The following is a 16,812-nucleotide window of genomic DNA, read 5'->3' on the forward strand; positions in this document are numbered from 1 at the left end:
TAGTTATTCACACTATTGTATTTTTCTATCTTTGTTTTCACGTCTGGGTATTTCAACTAAATAAAGGGCAAGATAATAAAATCATGGCCCTGATATCTAACAATTGAAAGGTTTCTCTCCAGTTAAAATTGCAAAAGCGTATGATGTTAAACATTTAAAGCAAAAAAATTTACAGGAACCATTCTACAATTATTGAAAAACTTTTTATTGCAATAAATAATTAAAAATAGAGAAAACTCAAAGAAAATTTATGTTATAAAGATAAGAGGGCCTCACTAAACATGAAACAGTCGTAGTACTATTTGTTGGTCTAGTATAGTGAGTGAACCCATTTAAAACTAAAAAAACCTATATAGGTATGTCACGAGATTCAAGCTTAAATTTGCTTTCCCTGATAATATGAGGGTCCTCTCTACATCTCCAGAAAAGATAAGAATTCCCTAAAGCCACCTACATTAACGAATTAATACTATATCACAGTGCATGATGTTGATGTGTGCGATAAATCCTGGATTTCACAATCCAGTTCGCACAAATTGCACACACAGAAACACAAAATAATCATGTCAAAAATGCATATAAACAACAAAATTTTTAAATTGGCCATGTGATTTTGAAACATATCTTGACCCATTCAACAGTTAATAGCCCGAAATCACTAGACTACCCATTCATTTACACGACTATTAAAGATGATTTTATTGCCATAAACCTGCGTAGTTACCGGTAAGGGTAGCAGGCAGGGGTCCTCCTGCTGTAAAGAGCCGAGTTCCTGTAGAATCATAGCAATGAGTGTAGATTGCAGGTACATATTTTATGTTTTGGATATTGTCCATAAACTCTTCGTCCGGGAACTGCAAAGAGATAATCTCCAAAATAATAATAATAGGAATTAATAAAATAAACATTACTTACCACATATCCTTTGCTGCCCTTCAAAATAACGGTTCTAGAGGAATTTATGCTGCTGTCCAAATATTTCCCCGCCTTCAAATCGTAGAACATAAGCATGCCCAATCCGGTGCCCACAGTTAAAATATCGCCCTGAAACGTTGCGGATCTAATACCGCAGCCTGAATACCGTGAAGAGACTTTTTTGATTGCCTAATCAAATCAATTTGAAATATGAAATTTCTTATTTAATTTATTTATCACCTGTAAGGTACGACAGTCCAGTAAAAGAGTGTAGGACCGACATCCGATAGCGTAAACACTCCCCATTTCCTGCACGGCCATACACACATTTTCTTGCGAGCTAGGCAATTTCCGAGATAATTTCTGTCTAAACGTCTCGGCGTCCCAAATGTGAATATACCCATTTAAGCTGAGTGCCGCAATTTCTCTGTAGGATTTATTAAAAGACAGAGCTCGAATCTGCAATTGAAAAAATATAGCTTAGTTTGAGCTACAGGATTAATGTACCTTCTGCGCATTCCTGCAATCTTTTAGTGATTCTGGAGAAATTGACTTGTGCATAGGAACCTCATCTTTGGCCTCTAGAATATCTTCAGTGATTCGCCAAAGGGCCAGTTTAGTGTCGCGTGAACCAGAAACAAGGAATTCGTCGTCTAGCCAACACATGTCAAACACCTAACAAAAATCAGTAATTAATAGGAGTTTTCACAAAATTTGGTAATATAAAAGTGAAACTTTCATTTTCTCATATTTAAATAACTCTATTGTGATATTGATGATTAACAGAATTTATAATATATAAAGACCCAAACATAAACTGTTAAAGTTTCGAAGAAAAGGTTAGTTTAGTAACTATTTTGTATCATTCGCATATCAAATCAATGATGCCATGTTGCCAAGTAAACACAAATCACATACCCAGTCCTTATGAGCATTTTCCCCCACACATACTGGGTCCAAAGTGGGCATCCGATACACAGCAATGTCACTTGTGTTTCTCGCCCCAGTAGCCAATAATGTCTTGGAAGGATTAAGTTGCACAGAATGAATTCCACAAGGCTGTTCATTAAAATTAGTAGCCTCCCTGCCACTAACCAATGAAGGAATTTGGTCTAGTTTATGAGTTTGAACATCATAGACCATCAACTGAAATAAACTCTGCTTTAAAAAAAGTTTAGAAGCAAAAAATCAAAACTAACCTTATTACATTTAGTACCAAAAACAACTTGCCGATCACTGAGCCATTGAGAACAAAAAACTTTATTTATATGCCCTAAGTTAATGGGAGTTTCCTTGAACATTTCATGAGAGAGAATGTGTCGGTTGCCATATTCCTTCACCACTGAACTTTGTCTTGCAGTCTGCATTTCTCTGTGTTTGATGTAATCCACAAAATTATAGGAGGTATACATGGCTTGATTGAGAACAAACTCGGGTTCTTCATCTGATTCACTATAATAGGAAAAAGGTAAACTTATAAGCCTCAAATATGGAGTTTATCATTGTACCTATCCCCATCTTCATATGTAATAAAATCTTCAGGTTTTTCAGGCTTACGGTTTTGTTCTAGTAATTTAAGGGCTTTGGCCTTGTTGCGTCTCTCCTGAAGCCTACTAGGATGAGAACAGGGCGGCCTAGTGCCATAAATGGGGCCAATTTTTGTTTGAGACATCCTTCAGCAGCCCTAAAAAATTTATTCAGTTGATTTCACTGAAAATTTGGAACGGGAATACGTTGAGGATAAGGCTTAGGACTTGCCTGTTTGAATTGGGGGTAAAACAGTTCCGTTATTTGGCCCTTAATAATATGTTAATAATGAAAATAATAAAATAAATATTTTGATAAAGGATTCTTTCCTTTAACGAAAAGGGATAACGATGACAGTAAGTGACATTGATTGATCACGCACTGGTGACAACTATCAACTTTAGACTCATTATGTTTTAAAAAGTGCGATAATGTGGTGTCTAGTGCGACCTGATACCAATATCTTCAAAATTATAACTTTAATTCATATATTTAAAACGAGTTATTCATTCTTTCCTTTCTTTTTTGGAAATGACATCACACACACCACTAAGTGTTGTTGAAGCACTGAAATTGCACAGTATTCTCAGTTAAAACTAATTGAAAATAATATTGATTCTTTGCTAAGGGCTCTGACGAAAACCCATATTAACATTTTGAAGACAAATTTAAATACGATCATTTTCGCTATAATGTTAATGGATACTCGCTAAACTTAACTTTGGCCAATTGGGTGTTTTAGTAAAATGACCACTCTTCAAGCATTCCCCCCAGGTTTGCTGACCGTTCTCACAATTTGGCAACATGTTTATGTTATACGTTTACCCGTCAATGTAACTGTCAGTTAAGTTGTGATTATTCACATTATTTACTTTGGGGCTCGGGGGGCTTAATCGGAAGTGCCACGCCAAGTATCTGTCTTAAATCATATAAACTCGATCTTAATACAAGTGAAAATATTGGTATTATGATATCAGACTCTGAGAAGGAGTGCTGCTCGCCTCTTAAACAGCTGGGAAGCATCGACAATCGGTCCTGTACCAAGCCTGCAAGACGGGTGAGTCTATAATTTGTATTATAGTGGTAAGGAGTTTTAGGCTTTAATAAGAAATGTGTTTGTTCATGGTTTTCAATGTAGCACGATAAAAGTGGAATAATTAGAATAGGCAATATATTTGTAGTTTTCCAAGAAATGATGATATTACTGGCCTGGAAGGTTGTTAGTGATGATATTTGAAGGGCAATGAAGAAGTTTACTTAGTTTTATTGTTGATTAAAAGTGCTTCCAGAATTTATCATGTAGATGGGTAGAAACAGCACTATTTCATTTTTTTTATTTCCCCTTTTATAATTAGTCTATTGTTCTTTTAAGTTCATTTCATTTCCATGTTTTTCTATATTTTTTTCCAGCGCACGTGAATGTGTCTTTTCACTCTACTGTGCATGAAGTGCTTTTGACCATTTTCAGAAAAGATGACAAATAATCAGCAGGTAAGTAGCTTTATTAAAGTCCCCAATTAAAATGTAATATGAATGACAGTATCTTATAACACAAGTATATAAGACAGGTTATAAAGCATATGAGACAATTGCAAAATAACATGCAGTAAAGTGTTTAGTAAGGCACAAGGGCACTCAAGGCTATTATACACAAATGTTGTACAATATTTTCTGTTATAAATACATCAATATTACAACTAATTGATGCTTTTAGACTTCAAGAAATGCTATGGTTTTGTCAAAATGACCTATGGGAATTGAAATTTCTAGTATTGTTTCCTTAATATCCATACACGCATCATAAACACTATTTTATACATGTTGCAGTGAGCATAAAACCTAGATTATGATGCATGCATAATAAAACAAAATATACACCCACCCAGTTCAAATGTTTATTGCATTTCAATAAGGTTCTTGTTAGTCAGTAAAGCAGGATAGTGTTAATTTTCAATACAAGCGGTTTGTTTCTATGTTTACAATTTGTAACAGAATTAGTGATACTTAATGATTTAATGGCAACTGGATCAGTGAAAAAGGTATGTCAATAATTAAGGTTTTTACCAACTCTTAAAAGTAGAAACTTTTTTTGTTAGTGTATTCGCCAATATCCTTTGTAATAATTAAGATTAGTCTTATCTCCATCGGATAAGTATTTTTAACTGATAATGCAATGGCGAATTCTCACAAAGATTATGATTTCAGTGGTTTCTTATTGGGATTAGAAGTATATGCAAATATGAGTCAAGTTGCATTCTGATTGCAGAATATTTCAAGTGATAAAAAAAAATGGTATGCCGTGACCATCAAATCGCGCGATAATATTCCAAATATGTGAATAATTAATTATTGAGTGTTGACTACCAATTAGATTCTGACCACTTATTATCAACTTCAGTGTCATAGTGGATGATCTCATGTTTATTAAACCTTACAGGCTATGTTTATTCGCATATAATGTATTTGATTAATGTAATATATGCGTCACAGAATGTTTTGTCTCAGGAAGAAATTTTCAGATTCTTCAAAGCTTAAGCCTCAAGAAAGTTGGATTAAATCTTAATCAATTGCCTGCATACATGAAAATTGTTATTGATAAGATATTCATTACAAATGGCACACAAAATTCCTGCTTAAATCAATTGATGAAATTATTGTCAACAGTGCATAGTATCTATTGCTAACCACATATTTGTAAATTGGACACACTGTATATACTTTCCTAAAGTACTATAAATTCCCTGCTTATTTCTCTCATTACTGTGCATTGCACCCAGACAAGCCCTTAATGGCATAAATCATGATCTTACACTGGTTGTTGCCAGATTTTCTTCAAGGGAGTGAGAAGTTCGAAATTCCGCCATGTCTTCTGTGAGCCAGCTAAACGGGACAAATGCTACGAAGATATTCAGATCACCAAAAACGCCCACGATTCTCAGTTCTGTGCAGTCAACCCCAAGTTTCTGGCTGTGGTCACTGAAGTGGCTGGAGGCGGAGCCTTCATTGTCATCCCTTTAAATAGTGTAAGGGCCCTCAAATTTTCCTTGTATCCCTGGATGTGTAACTAGCATATTTCAGACTGGAAGATTGGGCTTCAATGGGTATAGGATCACCGGGCATTCTGGTCCAGTGTTGGACATCAAGTGGAACCCTTTCAATGATAATATAATTGCCTCATGCTCAGCTGATTGCACTGTAGGTCCATTTTTGAAGGGTTTTGGCGATGGATTTTTGACGGTTTTGGTTGTTTTTTACTCTCTTTAGATCAAGTTATGGCATATTCCGGATGATGGGTTGGCGCTCAATTTGAACGATTGGCTGGTAGAGTTACAAGGCCATAAACGCAGAGTTGCATACATCGAATGGCACCCCACAGCCGAGAATATACTCTTCAGTGCTGGGTTTGACCACTGGGTAAAAGATTGTTAATAGTTAGGATCAAAACATTCGCAAAAAAATACGGCTTGACTCTCCGTCGGAATTGGAAAAAGAAGTGTTTCGATCACCCTGTAATCACAAATGAGCGATAGTGGGGAAATAAATGAACGCATGTCTGAGAGAAATTCGGTGCTAGAACAGGAAAAGAGATCTCACGTTGTTCTATCAAAACTGTCTCTCTCAGTTTAGCGATCCTCAATGCACCAATTTGCCTGATCCTTCATTTTCTTCTTGATTTTATTTCAGGCATGCAGTTGTTTAAGCTTACTTCTATGTTATTATTTTCTCTGCATTTCCCAGATTATCGTCTGGAACATCGAAAAACGGGAAGCCGTTAACGTGATTGACTGCCATCCGGACGTCATCCATTCCATGTCCCTAAACCGGGACGGAAGCCTTTTGGCCACCACGTGTAAAGACAAGCGACTGCGTATTATCGAGCCTAGAAGCGGCATTATAAAATCTGTAAGATCTCGTTTTTTCCAGTCTTAAAAGCAATTAATTTTCAAAGGGAACTGATACATTAGGAGGGCATCTGCCATGAGGGTCCTAAATCCAGTAAAGTTGTCTATTTGGGGGCCACTGGGCGATTGTTGACCACCGGGTTTTCGCGATATTCAGACAGAAGGTTATTTTAAAACAAAAAATGATCTTAAAATAATTCAACTTTTTATATTACTTTAATTTTATTATTAGATACGCAGTATGGGACGAAAACGATTTGTCTCAGCCTCTTTTCGCAGACACAATCGACAGCTCCTCAGGAATAGTGTTCCCCTTTTTCGACCGGGACACCAACGTGGTTTTCTTGGCCGGAAAGGGCGATGGAAATATCCGCTTCTATGAGATATCAGAGGAATCCCCCTACATACATTACCTCAATCAAGTCACCTCTGGCAGTCCTCAGGTTAATTTCTCAATACATAAATCAATAACCTTCGCTTTTATATACCTAGAGAGGACTTGGAGTGATGCCCAAACGAGGCTTGCGCTCTACACACTGTGAAATCTACCGCTTCTACAAGCTGCACGCGACCAAAGGGCTGTGCGAACCTATCAGCATGGTAGTGCCCAGGAAAATCGACCAATTTCACGAAGATTTGTACCCGGACACTGCGGCTTCAACCCCCTCTTTGAGTGCAGAGGATTGGATTAAAGGATCAAACGCCCCTCCTGTTTTAATGTCACTGAAAACAGGTAAAATTTATTTTATTACTTTTTCCCCAATTCATAATTTAAATATGCAGGTCAAAACGTATCTTTAGACATACAGGCCATCAAGCTGCGCAGCTCATTTCCTCCCAAATCAGGAGATCCGGCTCCAGCACCCGACAATAACAAACGAAAGTTTCAGTTTTTGGCCACGGAAACCACCCCAGGTAAGGTCGTCTTGTTTCAAAATTCCCCCTCGCTAAAACAAGTTTCTATAGCGGACTACAGACCCAAAGACTTCCAAGACGAGAAGAGTAAAAAGACCTCGACGAATGAAACTACAAAGTTCCAACAAATGCAGCAAAGGTGGTCGACTAACATCGAATATCCACGACGAGACGTTCCTTATTTAAAGGAAGTAAACGGGATGGCGGAACGCAGTCTTGCTGGCAATGACGTAAATTGATTGTTTTAGCAGAAAAGTAAGAAACTTATATTGGTAGTTTTAGTTCCGAGTTGCATACGAGACGCAGTTAGAAGAGGTGAAGAAGTTGCGAAAAAAACTTGCGAAGAGTGAGCAACGTGTCAAGGAACTTGAAGACCAAATTAGGGTAATGGCTAGTAGATTAAGTTAAAATTTTTGTCAAATAAGGGGATGACTTGGCAGTAGAGTCGCTTCATTTAATAATGGTCTTAACATCTTTACCACTAAATGCTAAATGAAGATTTCAAGCTTCCAAGCCCATTTGAGCTTTAAGAAACGCATAAGAGCGCATTATATTGATTGTTTACTTTTTTTTACCATTTTTATATACCCATTTTTAAGATGAATTATTCAGCATTCCTCCTTTCTTTTTGACACGTTTTACAACTGTCGAAAGTTAGCTATTAATTAATATAACTTTGTATTATATTATATATAATAATAAATGTAACAATAGACGTGTTTGTCAGTTAGTTGTAGCGTAGGTACAAGATCTATTTTGATGACGAACAGGGATGTAATTAATTAGAAACATGAACGATGAACTTTGAAGGAAGATTATCTTTTTTCTTTCCCAATACCAAAATATTAATTACTAAATCTTTTATAATTACATAATTTGTAATATTGTAACTTCCTTGCAAAGACTGTTAAGCTTGAAAATTTCAAATGTTAAGGAATACATACTATTAATGTCTCCAAAAAGATTGTGAACATTATTTATGTTTCTATTGAACGTTCTTTGCGCCTTAAATATGTCGTGGGATTAATGTAATGTAGAGTAAAAAAAAACAAAATTCATCACTTATACAATACAGGGTGGTTCGCGATGATGATATATTAGATGTATCTGGAGAACAGTTTCGTATTTTTATTACAAATTTTGTGTTTGATCATGAACGATTTCAGTCCGTTTCTAAAATGTTTCCTTCTTTGGGGCGTTACGGGTTCACCCAAAAAGGAATACCAATTTTTGGTTTTTAAACACAATACCTTATATCTAACATAAAATTCGAATTCCTCATAAATCACTTATTAATTCATTTAGTACATGTCTATGCCCATCTTACACCTTTTCCCAAATATTTAATAATATTATTTTTTTTGTAAACATAAGACGAGTCCAACTGATAATTGCAATCTTAAGGTCTCAAAATTTGATAATGTAGGCGACATAATAGGGAATTGAACAATATGCGCATTTTAAGTAATAAAAGCTTATATACACATTCAGTTATTTGCAAAAGTATTCGGAAACGTTTATCTATTTCGAATAATAAACAACCTGCAACAATGATCAGATGATTTCATTAAAAAAATATCTTTAATCAATTTTCCTATTTGACTGCAATAAAGTTAATTATGGACCACCCTGTAGGTTTTCATGATTATCTACCAATGTGGTACTTCCACAAGAGGTTCTCACTAACAACGGTGTTTACGTTGTTAGACTTTTCGGATCTTGAGATTTCAATTATTATTTAGAGACGTATTTTACTTGCAGAAAAAAAAGAATATTAAATATTTGAAAAAGAGTAGAAGACAGGTGCAGTAATGCACTAAATGGAACTACTGCATATTCAAATGAGGGCAATGATGTTAGCTATAAACCGTTCTACATCACGTCTAACATCACCATTACGGGAAATTACCCTGTATAAGTATTAACTTTCTTTAGCAGCGATTTTAACATCCACAAACAAACATCCCAATAAAGCCATCACACAATACAAGTCCCACATTAACATAAAGTAAGCCCCACTATCAATTGGTGTTGTTTCTAGTTCTTATCGGAAACTTGTTTTCCACACTTATCAGCTTCAGAGAATCCAGAGTTTTAAACTCGGTAGGACTGGTTATTTCATGCACACTCTGCCGCTTCGTTTTCTCGTTTTCCACGCTCAAAGAGAGCAATTTTCGCGGTGCCTCGAAACACTTGTCAAAGGCGACATCCAGGAATAAATCGTGCAAAACCCGCCTGTTGGTGAGTGAGTAGCTGGACTCGGAGAACATTTTGCATACCTCCGAATACACGCAAACATCCCTGAATAGCTTAGAGTCTTTTTGCTTGAGTCGCAAAAGGTGGTTGGTGAAGGCTTTGCTTAAGACGGGATTGGCAAGTCGTTCGCAAACTTTCAGAATTTCAGTTTTACCCGGATCAGCGCCGAAATCTCGCACTAGAGCCGCAGGTTTTTGACTGCAGTGCAGGCAACACTCTTTGCTGTGTTGCCACACTTTCTTCTCACCCTCGTTTGAGGCTGAGGAAGCGGCCAGAGAACCAGTTGTTGAGGCAATAGAGTCTGTAGTATACATCTAAAAAATCAAATTATACGAGACCATTCAGTAAATACACCGCAAGGTCCAATCTACCTCCGATTCCCCCGGAAATAAACCTGTCAAAACTCTAGGTAAACACACCCCTCGATACACTGCATCTTTGGGTTTATAGGTTTTTGCCAACTCGTACATTGGTTCGAATTTCTGCTGTACTAAACTAGAGTAATGAATGGTGGCGATGGGTTCTGTGTTAATCAACGATTCTGACGTAATGGAGCGACGTCTGTTGGGGATTAAGTTTAGAAGTTGCAAAAGTCTCAAAGAAAGGGAACTTACGTTTGAGGCGGAGGCCGAAAGAGATAGTCGTCCCTCTCGGTCCTCTGAAAATTGAGCGAGTCTCTCCTTCTTATGTATCTGATCGTCTGGTACCCGAGCATGTTTTGAAGGCTCAGCTCGTTGGTGTTTCCCCCAGAAAGGGAAGAAGACACATCCGAACCGGCACTATTTGAAGAAATCCTGTGAGAAAATCGTTCCACTGGTCGAGGCAGTTTCAGAATGCTTAGACTGGTGGAGCTAGGAATAGGGCTGAGGGTTTGCAAGTAGGCAGTCCTAAAATTGAAATACTGCGATTTAAAATCAATTGTAATTTAAAATTTTTTCTCAAACATAATTTTCTAAATATGTATTTAAAATTTAATCCGCTATTTCAACTCACCCTCCTGCCGGTCGATTTGGCAACGAATCGCAGGAACTAACGCCGGAAGTGGTACTCTCAGTGACAGAACTATTTCTCTGCCGCACCATCACTTCCTCGTAAGGGGCATATTTGTGCTCTAGATCGAATCCATTACTTGTGTCGAAAGTTTTCGATTCGGATAACGACCTCTTATGGAAAACTTCAGGAGGAGTACCACTCGCTGGCAAAGTCAGCTGTTTCAGTTTCCTGAGATCTAAAGGAAGAAAAAATGATCAAAACAGCCTCATAGAGCAAAGAGCATCTACCAGGACTTAGAGCGGGGGAGGCGGGGTATTCTACCAATCGATCATCATCCTCACTTAAAGTAATTTCATCATCGTCACTGGTTAAATCCAAGTTGGCTGAGGCCTGCTTTTCTCGATCCCATAAAGAAGATGTGAAATAGGAGATAAAAAGACTGTCCATGGGTTCTTGTTGTAGGACCGGCCATCGTTCATGACTGCAAAGATACATTATTTCTTTTTAAATCATCAAAAACGATAAGTTTACCGGTTGTGTCTAGTGGCAAACCAGCCGTTCAAATTGAGCTCGTCCGCACCAAAAGAGGTGGAAGCCACCAATCCCAACGCATAAAACGCAGTGCAGCGCACCCCGTACACTGGACACTTGGTGGCCAGACCGATCATGCTGCCGATAAACTCCAAGGCGCTCAGGTACTCAAATCCCATTTTCGAGGTGCTGAAGTGACCTACCACCCAAATGGCCGCTTTTAGTTTCAGGATTTGCTCGTCTGTGTTGCATTCGCTCTTATGAATCACCTGAATGGGAAGAATTAAAACGTATTGAAAATGAACTTTTTTTTAACATACCTCGACCAGGGCCATAATCGAGCCATTTGCGGTTAACATCCGGAAACCGTCAGCATGTTGATTTAATTGCCCGTAGAGGTGAGGGGGCAAGAATATATCCTTTCTACGTAAAAATAATTGTAAAACTCATAATTAATTGAGCTATTAAGCAACCTGTAATTTCCCCTGGTGGCTGCATTGGAGACAACCCTCTCGTATTTACCATCTTCATCTCTTTGGTGCAAAGTAAGAGAGTCGGAAATGTCGCTCTCCACCAATTTGACGTAACGGAAGTTCATGTTCGAGTCCCACTTGGAAATAATGCTCAAAATCTGTACGAAAAAAACATAACAATAATTTAAAAAAGCTCATGAAAAGTAGTACTTTGTCTCCTCCACTGCGCTTAAACCCCTTCTCAGTGGACAATAGCCTTATATAGAGCAGTTCCCCCTTCTCACCCAGCTTCCCCACGCTTAAAGATAAGTCAGTGAGGGTCTCTAAACAATCTGGCAATTCGCAGGCCTCCTGTAGCACTGACAGGGCGGTAAGACTCACTTTTCTGAAAACAAAAAATACGAAATTACATGTCTACAATATCCAGAGGAACATTTATATTTTTTTAATATTTCAAATGCATTTCTAACCCTGATTTATCTTCAAGTTGTCTGCAAAGCAGACGCACCGCCCATCCGCCAAAAGTAGGATATCCGACTCGGAGCAGCACCAACAGGAATTGCGTGGCGTAAACCCGGGAACCCTCAGCTTCGCAGGTGAGAACGGCGTCTAAAATCTCCCTGGCGGGTCCTGGCACACTGTAATCCAGGGTTGAAATGATGAGTTTCACGTAGCAGTCGTGTCGCGTGGATGTTGCCAGCTCTTGAAGCCTAAAAACTTGCTATTGGTGATGCCCTTAATGGTGAAAAATGTCCTTACAGTGAAAACATTTTGATGCTCTCAAGGATGCTCCTGCCGGACTCGCTCCTGACGAATTGCCCAATAAATAGGAAATAACTTTGGCAGTGCGTGTTGATCATGTGAGCGGGACTGAAGAGACAGTCGTGAACACTTCGGCTGGTGGATATCGATTTTATTTGCGCGTGGATGTCTTTGAATAGATCCGTGACCATGTTCTGCAGAAAAGAAATCACTTATCAATTTTTATTTTCTAGACAAACCGAATTATATTATTACACTTTTTTTTTAATAATCTTGCCCGAAGCAATCTAAATATAAAAAATCACCCCATACATACATAATTCATTTTTACTTGAAATATCTCTGTGGATCACGAACTCACCTGACATTCCGTGTCTTTAACGTCGCCTAAATACTTGATGAATTCGATGCCACTGGTGGTCAAAATAACAGAATCGCTGGATGAATTGCTCAAATCCATATGCGAGTACTTTTTCTGGGAAGGGGTGAAAAAGTCTAATAACCGTCTGAGGAACAGCCTGTGGGAGGAGTCTGTCAAGTCCAGTTTACGGCCGCCTTCACCCTTCAAAACAAAACACATTTTTAGTGTTATTTTACGTTTGAGTAAAGCTCAATTTCACCCTCAGGATCATTTTAATCAAGTTCCAGTTCCACAGCTTCACTTCATTTGTGGACAATACCCCGGTCTCCTTAACAACGTCATCTCCATCCTTTAAAACCGCCTTAAAACGAAAAGTTCAATTACGAACAAGTGGTGTATTAACGACAGCGATTTATAATTGAGATATTTTAACTAAGCTAACCGAAATCGGCGTTATTAATCACTCATTAGTTAAAGACATTGTTCCGTCGATGAAGCTGTAAAATAGCAATGTTGGTTGAATGGCACAAAGCGATATGACCACCTTTACATTTGCAACAGACTTTTTAGTCGAATTGTTCTATAATCAGTTCATTAAATGTACTATTAATGAATGATTTTGAATACATTAAACAAGCGTGCTAATAATCAGCCGATGAAAAAGTTAACTAATGCAATTACTGACTTTCACTTGATTAATCCGAGATTTCAGCCCTTTATGCCTCGAATGCTTTTCATGCCTCTGCTTAGCTTTTCTACTGGAACTATTCCGGATAATAAAGTCCAAATGCAAGCTATAGGAAGCGGGACGCCTCTGCATTAACCTGAAACGAAGCTTTAAAACGGGGAAGAATAATTCAAAGGCGTAGATTACTTGTGGAGCTGCTGAAGGGCTGTCACAGCGGCCATCGCTTGCGGTTTACTATTGGTGGCGTAATCGATTAATGCAGGTAAAGAGGGAGACACATTACAGCAGCCTGGAGGCAGGTAGAGCTGGACTAACCTCAATAACTCGCCTAAAGTTCACAAATTAATTAAAATTCTCAAAACAAAATCAATAAAACATACTCATGAGTACTGTGGCTCGCACACTGATAAAGGGATCGCTGCTGGTGATGACTTCAGTTAAAGCAGCCAAAAGACCACATTCGAGGAAGCAGTAGAGCAGCAACGCCAAATGCATCTCTGTGGGGGAGGGCGTAGTTTTGGCAAGGTGCGGCAACACCGATTTACCCTCAGCAGCCACGAAACCCTCTTTAAGTCTCCAGGAGGACTGAGGCTCGCAAGGATCAATAGCGCTGAGTGCTACTGTCAACTCATCGGTCCACTCTGGTTGTTGCAGGCCCAGTAGATCAAATAACAAGTCCAACACGGCTTTCTGATAGTCGAATTTTAGAGATAGTCTTTATGTAAATCCAATACATACCCGAACATCCCTCTGTTTCAAATAAAGCACATCAACTACGGCCTTAAAACCGCCCTGGTCTAGGGGGTTGCAAAAGTGTAATAGTCCTGGCCAGCTTTTAAGAATGGTCAGCAAAGCAAGGCGACTGCAGTTTAGGCGCAGCTTGCGCTCATCCCTATGTAATTTGGGAAAATAAACTACATTTCAGGTAAGTAATGGCGGATTTCACCTCGTTTTGTCTTTCCAGCCGTGCTTGTAGTGAAAATCGCAGAAGGGAGCTGCAATGCTACGTAAATCCACCTTAGCTTTAGCCCTCGTTTCAGGTCTATCTAGAAGTAACAGCAAAATGCCGCACAAAGATTCAGCAATTTTAGGAATTTGGCAGTCGATCAGGTTCCGAGTAATTACGGTGACTCCCCCAGATTCGATGAAAAGTGAAGGATTGAAAAGGCCTATTTCAGCCAATGTCGCCAGACAAACCCTTAACAAGCGGTCTTTTTCTTCAATTCCCTCATTGGCTAAAGACACGAGACCCCGATTCATAGAAATGTTAAATTTTGAGGGGGCAAGCAGGGTTATTTTTCTTATCAGTTTAATCGCCTCTAGGCGCTCAGTGTCGCTTTTCAAGTCCAAAGACCTATAATATAAAGTCAAACAACTAACAATTTCTTTAAGAAATTCAACGTTACCTTGAAATCAAAAATGGAATGACTAGACTATTCATACTGACAACATCAGCCTCATTCTTCAGGGTATGCCGTATACATCTCAGACCCGCAGACCGAATAATACTGGATTCGTTTAATAATATTAGTTTTAAGCTAAAAAAATCGAAGATAGTGGACAATCCTAAAAGTATGGTACTGATATTTACCATGTTAAAATGTCTTTCCTGCTATAATGAATTTGCTCAAATTTCTCATCATAGTGTTGGAGTAACTTGACAAAGGTGTTTAAGTGATTCAAAAGGATCTTCTCATCTCCATCCTGTTCACTGAATAAGCTCAGCATTGTATGGAAACACTCAGGGGGATCTAAAAGGATTAAGGCTCAGTGACAATGCTTTTCCATTTGCATCATCAATTTAAGAATTTGCAAAAATTTTTTAGAAACTATAAAATATTCAGACACTTGCACTAGTGCACAATTATCTTTTCATGCTCAGAAATGCACTGCTCATTTGTTGATGCAATATTTTAGAAGTGTCAGATTATAATTTGACCACTTAGTGCGAACACAAAACACCAAGCAATGTGACAGCAAAATAGTGCTGGTGATATTTATAACCAGTCTTAGAGACTAAAATACCATAAGGTTGCATATTGAATAATTATTTGGTGCAATACGCACTTATGGGACTTATACACCATTTTTGCATTGGCCAATTTGCAGAATACAAGTTCTGTACTTTCACAAAACTGCTTGGTGAAGGTTTGAACTTCAAATATGCTCAAGCAGCAGGCTCGAAATATGCCTGAGCAGTAGGCTTGAATTGTGCCCTAGACCAAAACTCATAAAAGTTCACAAGATTCTGGATAATAATGATAATAAAAATAAAATTTGTGATATCAGTGATTAGATCATTCCCAACAAATAGAGTTTTGATCCTTCCAAGGTTTGTGTTATGTATTAGTTAAGTTACATTTTACTGTATTGTTTAGTTATATTGACATACTTCGCGTTTTATTATACAATGTGGACTATACTTTGATATAATTCATAGACTCCTGGGTACATCTATTTTATATGACAGAGATAGTTATGCACCAAGCTTAAAATAAGAAATTTATAATCTTGGTAGCCGTATATCCTCATATTCCAAAACAAAATCTATCACAATGGAGCACCTACTTACCCTTATTGAGGAAAGTGGCAAATAGGTCTTCACCCTTGTTCCGAGTACCTGCAATTTATATCAAATGTTATCCTGCACACCTGCACAGCTGCAACATACCCAGTCTAAAGTGGGGTCTCTGACCCTGATAGCCGGCCATTTGAACCCTGAGTCTCCAGCTGGATAGGGCCATTGCAAGTGCTCTATTTACACCCCAATGGAGTTCAACGACACTTACAAAATTTAGGAACAACGTTTAAGGGCGACTGTACGTTCTAGGGCTGGGCTAGGGCTTTCCGGTGAAAGCATAGTTTGCGAATTAACACCAGCACGAGTGGTAAAAACCACTAATTAGAATTTAATTATCATTTTAATCTTTAACTTATCGAGAAAACACAAACATCCTAAGCTGTCGCAGCAGTTTTTTGAGGTTAGGGTTGTGAAGGCTGTACCGTGAGCATTGATGTAGTGCTCCATCTGTCAAATCGTGATCAGCTGATTATTCGGAACAAAAACAACCGTTTGTTTACATCAATTTTTAATGTAATTGTTGTTAAAATAATTCAGTTCTTTAATCAAATTTATCGATAAATTTCAATATTACAAGATACCTAAGGCATACTTGCATACATTACCTTACCCAAAGCGAAAATCGCAATGTATGCGTGCAAATGTATCATTTTGATGAGTTTTTGAAGCACAGATTTCCGGATAACAGCGATAGTGACTATTGTGTGCACTAGGAGCAAATTATATGGTAAACTAACTTTAAAGTACCTGCTATATATGAATAGTACTTGGATTCATAAGTAAATCAGTGAGGTAGATAGGTATCTCTTAAAAACAGGGATTTAACTAACACAATAGTGAGTTTTGAAAGCCTTACTTCTGCAACTAAGACTAATGGAATATGCGCTTGTTTCAGACATTTTATAACA

At 38.0% G+C, this 16,812-nt stretch overlaps 3 protein-coding genes across 8 annotated transcripts; 1 reads left to right on the forward strand and 2 right to left on the reverse strand.

Moving 5' to 3' along the window:
- Nucleotides 1-181: 181 nt before the first annotated feature.
- Nucleotides 182-2,785, reverse strand: DCAF12 (DDB1 and CUL4 associated factor 12-like protein). The gene is made up of 7 exons (XM_066398375.1): nt 2,424-2,785; nt 2,115-2,367; nt 1,834-2,061; nt 1,423-1,590; nt 1,156-1,374; nt 916-1,104; nt 182-854 (listed from the first exon to the last, which is right to left on the reverse strand). Exons 1-7 carry the CDS (start codon nt 2,585-2,587, stop codon nt 699-701), a joined length of 1,377 nt encoding a protein of 458 aa, XP_066254472.1. The 5' UTR covers nt 2,588-2,785; the 3' UTR covers nt 182-698.
- A 489-nt stretch (nt 2,786-3,274) lies between these two features.
- On the forward strand, nt 3,275-8,072 carry LOC136414333 (coronin-2B-like). 6 transcript variants are annotated; one of them, XM_066398298.1, is made up of 12 exons: nt 3,275-3,499; nt 5,268-5,465; nt 5,521-5,637; nt 5,707-5,856; nt 6,181-6,345; nt 6,408-6,508; nt 6,577-6,787; nt 6,837-7,077; nt 7,128-7,259; nt 7,311-7,489; nt 7,542-7,643; nt 7,700-8,072. In XM_066398298.1, exons 1-12 carry the CDS (start codon nt 3,410-3,412, stop codon nt 7,700-7,702), a joined length of 1,689 nt encoding a protein of 562 aa, XP_066254395.1. In that variant the 5' UTR covers nt 3,275-3,409; the 3' UTR covers nt 7,703-8,072. The 6 variants fall into 6 exon arrangements, with proteins under 6 accessions (XP_066254395.1, XP_066254393.1, XP_066254392.1 ...); XM_066398296.1 differs by having other exon boundaries at nt 7,703-8,072; XM_066398301.1 differs by adding an exon at nt 3,853-3,933 and having other exon boundaries at nt 3,294-3,499; nt 7,542-8,072.
- A 241-nt stretch (nt 8,073-8,313) lies between these two features.
- Nucleotides 8,314-16,296, reverse strand: rictor (rapamycin-insensitive companion of Tor). Its single transcript, XM_066398237.1, has 22 exons — nt 15,995-16,296; nt 15,896-15,943; nt 14,915-15,074; nt 14,730-14,861; nt 14,270-14,677; nt 14,062-14,215; nt 13,704-14,013; nt 13,510-13,651; nt 13,321-13,459; nt 12,895-12,996; nt 12,636-12,836; nt 12,272-12,468; nt 11,983-12,222; nt 11,723-11,897; nt 11,513-11,670; nt 11,360-11,462; nt 11,040-11,308; nt 10,796-10,989; nt 10,509-10,743; nt 10,130-10,402; nt 9,887-10,076; nt 8,314-9,829 (listed from the first exon to the last, which is right to left on the reverse strand). The coding sequence occupies exons 1-22, from the start codon at nt 16,065-16,067 to the stop codon at nt 9,281-9,283; spliced, it is 4,452 nt and encodes a 1,483-aa protein (XP_066254334.1). The 5' UTR covers nt 16,068-16,296; the 3' UTR covers nt 8,314-9,280.
- Between the last annotated feature and the right edge of the window lie 516 nt (nt 16,297-16,812).

The sequence above is a fragment of the Euwallacea similis genome, chromosome 17 (genome assembly GCF_039881205.1).
Source record: "Euwallacea similis isolate ESF13 chromosome 17, ESF131.1, whole genome shotgun sequence".
In the NCBI taxonomy this organism is placed as follows: Eukaryota; Metazoa; Arthropoda; class Insecta; order Coleoptera; family Curculionidae; genus Euwallacea; species Euwallacea similis.

What these genes read in the sequence shown, in the direction of transcription:
- rictor (XM_066398237.1), bottom strand. Translation starts at nt 16,067, where the DNA reads ATGGCCCTATCCAGCTGGAGACTCAGGGTTCAAATGGCCGGCTATCAG. An exon ending in AGCATCAAAATGTTTTCACT is followed by an intron (nt 12,223 to 12,271) that starts GTAAGGACATTT and finishes GCAAGTTTTTAG; the next exon opens with GCTTCAAGAGCTGGCAACAT. An exon ending in GCCACCAGGGGAAATTACAG is followed by an intron (nt 11,463 to 11,512) that starts GTTGCTTAATAG and finishes ATTTTTACGTAG; the next exon opens with AAAGGATATATTCTTGCCCC.
- LOC136414333 (XM_066398295.1), top strand. Translation starts at nt 3,410, where the DNA reads ATGATATCAGACTCTGAGAAGGAGTGCTGCTCGCCTCTTAAACAGCTG. An exon ending in GTACCAAGCCTGCAAGACGG is followed by an intron (nt 3,500 to 5,267) that starts GTGAGTCTATAA and finishes GGTTGTTGCCAG; the next exon opens with ATTTTCTTCAAGGGAGTGAG. An exon ending in GCAGTCTTGCTGGCAATGAC is followed by an intron (nt 7,490 to 7,541) that starts GTAAATTGATTG and finishes TGGTAGTTTTAG; the next exon opens with TTCCGAGTTGCATACGAGAC.
- DCAF12 (XM_066398375.1), bottom strand. Translation starts at nt 2,587, where the DNA reads ATGTCTCAAACAAAAATTGGCCCCATTTATGGCACTAGGCCGCCCTGT. An exon ending in ACATATGAAGATGGGGATAG is followed by an intron (nt 2,368 to 2,423) that starts GTACAATGATAA and finishes TTCCTATTATAG; the next exon opens with TGAATCAGATGAAGAACCCG. An exon ending in TGGACTGTCGTACCTTACAG is followed by an intron (nt 1,105 to 1,155) that starts GTGATAAATAAA and finishes TGATTTGATTAG; the next exon opens with GCAATCAAAAAAGTCTCTTC.